Source organism: Laccaria bicolor, genomic scaffold (genome assembly GCF_000143565.1).
Source record: "Laccaria bicolor S238N-H82 LACBIscaffold_63 genomic scaffold, whole genome shotgun sequence".
NCBI classification, from domain to species: domain Eukaryota; kingdom Fungi; phylum Basidiomycota; class Agaricomycetes; order Agaricales; family Hydnangiaceae; genus Laccaria; species Laccaria bicolor.
The window spans coordinates 1-8,550 of record NW_001889934.1 but is presented as its reverse complement, the minus strand read 5'-3'; the positions used below and the strand labels follow the sequence as shown (position 1 = coordinate 8,550).

General features: G+C 48.2%; 3 protein-coding genes across 3 annotated transcripts; 2 read left to right on the top strand and 1 right to left on the bottom strand.

The window, feature by feature from the left end:
- Positions 1-215: 215 nt before the first annotated feature.
- On the top strand, positions 216-2,191 carry LACBIDRAFT_314667 (uncharacterized protein; the record flags this gene model as incomplete). The annotated part of the gene is made up of 3 exons (XM_001889165.1): positions 216-533; positions 594-1,849; positions 1,906-2,191. The coding sequence occupies 3 exons, from the start codon at positions 216-218 to the stop codon at positions 2,189-2,191; spliced, it is 1,860 nt and encodes a 619-aa protein (XP_001889200.1).
- Positions 2,192-3,644: 1,453 nt separating this feature from the next.
- LACBIDRAFT_314666 (uncharacterized protein) lies at positions 3,645-3,845 on the bottom strand (the record flags this gene model as incomplete). The annotated part of the gene is made up of 2 exons (XM_001889124.1): positions 3,645-3,786; positions 3,835-3,845. The coding sequence occupies 2 exons, from the start codon at positions 3,843-3,845 to the stop codon at positions 3,645-3,647; spliced, it is 153 nt and encodes a 50-aa protein (XP_001889159.1).
- A 961-nt stretch (positions 3,846-4,806) lies between these two features.
- LACBIDRAFT_334363 (uncharacterized protein) lies at positions 4,807-6,130 on the top strand (the record flags this gene model as incomplete). Its single annotated transcript, XM_001889164.1, has 4 exons — positions 4,807-4,868; positions 4,908-5,047; positions 5,306-5,521; positions 5,571-6,130. The coding sequence occupies 4 exons, from the start codon at positions 4,807-4,809 to the stop codon at positions 6,128-6,130; spliced, it is 978 nt and encodes a 325-aa protein (XP_001889199.1).
- Between the last annotated feature and the right edge of the window lie 2,420 nt (positions 6,131-8,550).

The following is an 8,550-nucleotide window of genomic DNA, read 5'->3' as shown; positions in this document are numbered from 1 at the left end:
AAATCCAAACAAGACTTTTTGATCGCCTCATTCTCCTGCATGCCGAGTCCGACACCCCATCCAAAGTCTCAGAGAACGCCACAGACAAAGAGAAGGAAGCTGATCGCATCCGCCGTCTTCAGGCACCAACCACTCGGCGACGATTCATCTTTTCCAGGTGGCCTCGCGACTCAAAAGGAAAGGCAATCACGCCTGACAACAGCAAGCTAGGAAAGATGGCTGCCAACGAAATACAGCACTGGGGCGCGACGCTTTTTGATTTCTACTACGTCCGACGTATGCCCGATTTTGGCGGGTTGCAGACGACGTCGACTGGGAGCAAGCTCGCGACGTGGATGAAAGCGAACGGAGAGGACTACGCAAAGGACGAGTTGGAGCTTGCGGAGGAGGAGGAAGATCCGCAGGAGATCTTCCCCTGTGATATCGTGAAGCTTGTTGAGACTACTGAAAACAGGGAACGGACGGGGATCTCGGAGATGTTAAGAGGGTCTGATCGGGGGGGAAAAGGAAAAGAGAAGGAGTTTTTTCGTCACGTTGGTGTTCTCTTTTTGCGTTCTCCACATCTTGTCTAAGATTTTTCCTTTTCTTTTTAGGAGCCGTTCGATGCGACGTTTACATCTTTACCGATTCTTCAACAACGCCTTCCATTGCACCTTCTGCCAACGACTCTTCACGTTCATGACCCCTTCCGTTTGCTTCAAGTTCAACGTGGTAGTAACGGGGAACACTCTCAGGCTGCCCAATCATGGTCCTCACAACCCGACATTGTTCACACCTATAGGCACACCGTCTCTTCAGCTGGCAAAGAGAATATGGAAAAGGAAAAGAAGAAACTTATCTCAGACCGGGAATTTGAGGAAGTTCTTCAGAAGGGTGCTAAACCCGAAGGACATTCTTCAAAATTGCCACCGTATGGATTTTATATCCAGGGCGACGCTGACCCCACCCCTGGTCCAACCGAACCCTGGGTATATGTCATGCATGAGCCTCCTCCTCTTCTTAGTACTCCTGCAGAAGCCCACTTGTACTTCTCGCCTTCCCACATGGCAGGCAAAGGGAACCACTCTTTCGCTTATCACGCGGAGTGGGACATCCCTCGCGACATCCTCGTCCCAGACGTCCTCTGCGAACAATGCGTCATTGATGAAGCCCAGAAAATTATTGCTGCTGAGGACGCGGAAGGGACAGACTCAAAATGGACCACTAAACGCGGGGAAGTTGTGCTCAAAGAATACGTCCGGCCTGAATTTGTGACGACTATGCACGAAGAACCTGACATTTACGTTTTAAGAGAGCGCATAGAACTCAACAAGTTAGTCTACGAAGGTCCCGTCCGCATCGTCCGCACCACGGTCGGGTATCAGAACCCTGCACGGGGTGGGTACTGCGTCCACCTCTCGGAACATGCTAGGTTTAAACATCCACTTCGTGCCACCGTTCGTGTCACGGCGAAACTGTCCATGCAGGGTGACGCTCACCTAAGTAGGGAGGCGCGCAATTACCAGGCGTTCCCTGACCATTTTTTCCAGCATTGGAATGGGTATAACGTTGTCCCGCCGTTGCATGAGCCGGTACCTGTGGGTGCACTTGTGCCTCAGTATTATGGACATTACGTCCCAGTTGAGGATATCCCAGTGAGAAAGGAGAAGAGGGAAACCGGTGTTGATGAAGTTGTTCAGTCTGACGCGGGTGATGTCGATGACGACGCCTCCATGGAGAGCGAACCCGTAACAGACGAAAGTGAAGGTGAAAGTGAAGATGAGGAAAATTCCGTTTATCGTAGCCCGATCATTCTCATGGAAAATTGTGGAAGTCCTATCAACATCAACGCGCTCAATATCGACGATAAGTAAGCCCTACCAACCAACCTTTCTTTCTCACTCACCAGATCTTATTTGTTTTCAGACACGAATGTGCATCTCTATTTTATCGGTTCCATCACGCAGGATGGGTGCACAACTCCGTCGCACCGCGCAACGTTCTCTTCCAGCCTGGTCCTTTAACCGAATTCCCCGTGTTTCGCACGATCAACCAGATGGCGTCTAATCCTCGAGGCCGGGTGTTCAGCTTCAGGCTCATTGATTTTGGGAGGAGCGAGCTTTTTAAGAATCCCATGGTGCGCGCGAGTGAGGAGGCCATTGTTGGGACTACTATTGGTGTTTTAGGACTTGGGGGGTACTATCATCCGTAAGGGCGGCGTGTGAGGGTGAAATGGGAATGGAAATGAAGCATGTGCAGACGTTTTCCTTATACTGTAATGATGAAGGAGAAAAGAATGGGATTCTACATACATAAATTTAAACTCATTTGACGGAATTTGGATCAATGGGGTACGACGGATGGGCCGAAGCAATCCGCCACTTTGAAAATTAAACAAGACATCAACCATGCGCACGTCGTTCACCATGCTTTCCCGCCTACTTCCCCTCAACAGTACTCATATTTTCTAGGTTCTCGAGCACGGCTGAACCTAAACTTGGTATTTGCTGCAAGGCTGGCAGCGATTTTTACACTCGCAGGAGGTTCAGAGCAATAAAAATGGCAATCAAGGCAGATTCTCTGTGGTGAGTTATAGCTGTACCCATTGAATGTGGCTGAGCTTCGTGGCTATGAGTGAAGATACCTGGCCCCTCAGGCTATCAATTACGCTAGCGAGAGACGGCCTCAGAAGAATAAAATCAATGTTTTTTGGAATTGAACATCTCGGAGAAATTTTCGGGATTGCAGGCTGCTTCTCTTTCAGATTGGACTTTGTGTCGTCTTGACTTGCTTCTGGCATCAGTCGATCGATCACCACGACTTTCCGCCTTGGCATATCATTCCAACCCAATCGGAATCAACAGGAAATCGTGAAGGAGAATATAAACTGAGCGCACCCTTCGAAACACTTTCTACTCCAAACTTCGCCCATCATTTCCTTAACCATCAATGACCGCCTCGGAAAAAGAGGGATCGCGGTATATTCTTGCTACCATTTCAACACCCTCCTCTGCCGTCGTCACCTCATCCTCCGACTCTCATCCCTACACACATCCCTATGCATGCGTAATTTCCCCCCTTCGCCTATCTTCAGCTCAATCAAGCACAAAGTTCACCCACAACCTTCTCCATCAAGTGACAGACGATAAAACAACGACACACGGGAAGTCGTTCTTACCGAAGACTTCGAAACGGCGGCATCGATTCAATCCAAGGGGGTGGCGGAACGTGGATTTTAGATATACAGTCACATTACAAATTAGGGGGCCCTCGGCCTACCCCCCCCCACCTCTACCCCCCCAAAAAAGGAAACTTCCGAGTTCCTATGTCAAAAACATTTTTTTTTTGGAGTTACTACGTGCGACGACGCTTCACCCCCATATCCATACAAGTCGGACACATCCAAAACTTCGATGAATGGCCAACCTTCACACATTTCGTGTGAAACTAAAGTGCCAGATGAAGTTGATCAGCAAAACAAACTGATAACCTCCAAAACTTGAAGATTCACGTACCCAGAGAGTCTCGCAACCCTCTCCTTTGCATTCAATAGCACTGCCCCCAAACTGACTTCCTCCCCACAGCCGTGACATCCTCGGTCCAATTGCGGTCGTTTTTTACCGCGGGTACGTGTGCGCCGGCATCCTCGCTATCGACAAGATTGATCACGTCACGCATAGCGACATCTTGCTGCACCTCCGTCTCGCTGCGCGCTGCAGATTTGCTTTGCCGCCTGTTCCAACAGGAATATATTTCTCATATTTTGGGCAACAAAGCTTGCTGTCGCTCGTAAACCCCGACGCTTTTCTGCAATACAGTATTGGATTAGAATATATATATAAAAGAGGGACTTACTTCTTTGCCATACTTTTTGTGAACCTGAGCGGCGTTAGAAAAAAGTTCGTTGAGTTTTTTTGGGCTCTCAGCGCTATTTGGCTTATTGGCAGGACTTTTCTAAAATAGGTCACAAAAAATATTTCGACCCCCTAGCGGAGCCCCCCCCCCCCAACCCGATATCCGGGATCCACGTTCCGCCACCCCCTTGATTCAATCCCTCTATCACACTTAAAAATTCGGGGAGCGTGGCGCGGGACCATCTCGCTTCGGAGCGTACCTTCCTCGCATATATTCGAACCAGTTTAGCGCTGTCATCCGCTGGCGTTGGTATGTTTAAACGTGATGTATCCTGCCTCGCACTAATATTTATCGTTTTCAAAGCCCTTGTTCAGCTGCTTGGTCTCTCACAAACGAGTTCACACGTCGTGAATGAGAGAGTATTCCCCATTCACAAAATTACTCACCCTCTTGATGCAGCATTGGTCTTGTTAGGAATCATCGTTCTGGTTTTCGGTCTGTCTCGCACCCTTTCTGATCGAATGTCTCTGAACTGCATGACGTTCAGGAATGGTGCGCTACTTTACTATCCAGGCGGCTCTTTCAAAGGGAATGTTCCCTGTCACTCGTTCTGCAATTGTTGCTGTCACTTTTGTTCTGGCTACTATAGTCACCGTAACATTCGGGACTGTACTGGGCAATCCGCGAACCCTATGATAAAGTGTTATAGAGGCATAGTTTGGGATGTGGCTACTATTTGAGGGGCCCGAACTAAATAAAAGCCAATCATTCAGAAAATACACGTGCCATTGAAAGCAGTGAACTTTGAGAACAAGCGTTGTTGGATGAACTACTCAAAGCCTTTTCAGGGCCTCAATTTATGGTTGCGATGGCAGCTGTGTGACATTATGTAATCTTTTCGCTCATCACTACATATGTCTGGACCCACAACTCTTTTGTTGTTCTTTTTGGCCCTATACCTCAACAACAACGATGGAAACGAAAACAACACTTGAAAAGGGGAACAATTATGGATACGATGCAGTACAATTGCAGTATATATTCCACGACAGCAGAAGACATCCGTAGCGCAGACTCGTTCCCCTTGTTCGAAACCTTCGAAACCTTTCGGTCTTTCATTCAACGACGATACCTTTCGGCAATCCTATCTTTCGACTCTTGACCGCGAAGAGCCAGTTTAATCCGATTCAAACACGTACGGGTCGACCATCATGTGAGTAGATTGAGAAGAACCGTTATATTTTCATCTCATCTACGACAAGGGAAGATATTAGATGGAAACCATTTCGGCAATCAGCAGACCTTCAATCTCCAACTGCACGGCCTCCACAATACAGTCGGTGGCCGGATTGTGACCACAGACGGAATTACTTTCCCAGTGAATTCCGAACGAATACTCCCTACGTCTCGGCCGTACCGAAACAGACGTCCCATGATTGTTTGCCGCCTTATCCATCCATCCCCCCACCAGCGTATAACAACCTTCCATACAATTCACTGGATGAACCCTATCACATCGACGTGCCCGGAAAACAACCCCGTCGCGTCGTATCAAAAACTCGGGGAAAGCCAACACCCCATGACCTGGCGGAACGTCCGCGAACCTGGAGGGCCGATTACTCGAGCCCATCGAATACACGATTCTCGAAATGGCTTGGCGAGAAACTTGCAGCCGTCGCTGTTGCTCGTATGTGTTCCTTCTCCGTTCACGGTCTTCCTTGATTGACGTACAATAGGAGAAAACGCAGTATTCCGCAGGAAATCCGGTCAGAAGCGGATTCAAGCGAACCCTTGCCTTGGGTATCCGGGCTCGAAAAAAGCTGTTTACCTGTGCGACCTGCGTCAGCCTTCTTCCGTACCGTACGCCCCTCCTCTTGATTACCCAGCGGAACAAATTTATGGTTTTCAGCTTGCCACCTCACCTCCCGTACATCACCTTCGAGCATGGCACCCTCTCCTTCCTTGGTATATCGATATCAAATCTACTCAACCCAACGGCATCACGATCTTCGACTTTTGCATCCAATTATTCGAGCAGTTGCATAAGCGCATTGGGGCACATGATATGTTTAATATCGAACTGACGGCCAACGATCGGGATAGGTTGCAAGATGCCCATACGGAGAGATGTAACGGGAATATCTCGGCTCTGAAGAGGGGGATTCTGCGGGTCGACTTTTTGGGGCGACAATCTATATTCGTCGGCTTGCAAAGGGGCAAGCATGGACTATGGGAGATTAAGACGAGGGAACCTTCTCCTTACGCCAGAGACAACAGTCTCTTTACTGCGACGTAGCCACTTTTTAATTCGCTTGGCCAGCTTTGAGATCATCCGGGAGAAACGATATTCATGTAAAATATTTTGTGCAAGCGTAATAAAAATATGTGGTATTCATAAGTAGTGATGTAGCAAAGGCAGCTTCGCCGGAGTCCCAGGATCCTGGAAGTTAGCTTCCAATGGAGCAGAGGGCACTAGGCAGGAAATCTATTACTGAATGCTTCACGATATCGATAAGGAAAGAGTGGGAAAAAGGGATAAAGGCCAAGAGAGAGAAAGAAAATACCCTACGAAACATGAGCAAACCAAATTCTGATTCAAACTCTTCAAACCATTCATGTATGACGATGAGAGAATATTTTGTTGTTGACATATTGAGAAGGCAGTGTGATGACGGATGGACGAAAAAAAAAAGAAAACTTCGGGTGTGCATGAAACCCACAACGGTGAGGCGACGGTGATGCAAGTAATGATCTCGTCAATAGACGGCGGGCCCAGTTATCCAAGGATCCTTGTAATGAAGGGGAGGGGGGTCCAGGCAGCCATCGTTGCTCTGCAGGTTGAAGGGGAATGTCTTAAATCTGAAAATTCGTGAGCACGAAGGCATGCGACGACAGGCAATTTGAGGGCCTGGCAGGTTGGGGTCTGCAATATATAGATCCAGTGTTTGCAGGGAGAGTGAAGGGTGATTTAAATTTGGGAGATTGCTAAAATTCAAGCCGTGGGAAACTTCTGAATTTTGGCACAGCGCTCACCGGCACCTGCCATCACAAAATTTTGGCCTATGCCCAGACCTCCAACAGACCTCTCTATACAGTTTTCGCCGCCACTACTGCTACTTTCAGGGTTTACGACGTACGTGCGCTGAAGTTTGAAGAGCAGAATGGGGTCTCTCAGCGCCTCTGCAGACCGCCGATGGAAGCCAATTCACCGTTCTCGCCGGAGGTTTCGTCATCTAGGGGAAGTCCGGTCCTCGTCTTCAAGAACCAAATCGTCAACTCAACACGAGCAAATTTCGAGCCGGCTACCCCGATGACCCCTTCTGACATTCTGCGTTACAACTCGACCCAGGATAGTTATTTGCGGCTGGTCTGGCGAAGTGGTTCCAACCCATTGTATTGTCCCTGACGATTGCTTCAAGTGACCATTTCAGATGATTTCACTTCTCACACCTCGGCAATCATGGCGATGATCAGCATACACATTCTGGGAATAGACTCAACTGCATCAAACCTTGAGCTTGACCACTGAAACCACACAAACAGTTCTATGCACGTCGTTCTCCCTCCTCACAATCTATCTCGCGGCTTTTTGCAAAATCTCTTTTGAAGGTCGCCAGCGACAAAAGTTTTTTTTGTTTTTCCCGTGGAGACGTTGAGGAGTGAAAGTCATCGGACAAAAGGAACCCCAAAGTTCAAACACTCACCAATGATCCAAGTATGTACTAGTGGATGGAATCTTCCGGTATGTATAGCCCGTAAATCTCGGAAAGTTTTCCGCATCAGCCCTTAGGGTAATGAACGCATATCTGCTCAAAAACTCGTGCAGACTTTCGGCACCACAACCTCCCACACCCCCATAGAAAGAGAATTGACCTCCTGCGAAAGAAATGGCTGTAGGCGCTGGGAAGGATCTTTCTCAGTAAGTTTTCAAGTCCCATTACACATCTTGTCGCGCTCATGAAATTGAAAGAACCGCGCCTCTAGTTCGTTCTTGCAAATATTCCTCTCCAAACAATGTAATTAATTGGCGTTCTCGGTTCTAGCTAAATGCAAAACCCTAGACACCCCCCGAAAATTTCTGGTGTCCGCCTCGCTTTGTGCAAACAACCGCATTTGGCACAAGTCCGTACCATCGTAACCTCGATTGGAGTGTGGAGCACTCCATTACATTACATACACTCTGAGTTGGTGGAGGACTTGCGTCATTCGTGCCCGCTTCCTTCCTCAAATGGTTGTTTGCACAAAGCGAGGCGGAGTCAAGAAATTTCCCGGAGGTGTCTAGAGTTTTCCATTTAGCTGTCAGACGAGCTCACCATATCAAAGGGGACTCTCTGTTTATAAAGTCTATCGGTATGTCGCGCCCTAGTCTTTGCTGATCAATCACACATACACGAAATTTGAGTGGGGGTTGCTTTCATTCTTGATCAGATACGATCGATCGATGTCTGTCACTTCTATCGCTTGGAAAGGGCTTGTCACTGGATGGGGAGAGTCAACCGCTTTCTTGGGCTCTTCGGTATTTCAAGCCATGAGTATTCCCCTCACGGGGTTAGGTGGGTTTTTGGTGCATTACTTCACGGCGTATAGATTAAGCTTGCCATTCAGAGTCTTGCATACCGAAACTTGTTGACGGCCATTCGTCGGAAATTTTACGTAGAATATTAATTGAACGAGAGCCACGACGAGAGTAATGGCAGCGGTCTCAAGGGCGATGAT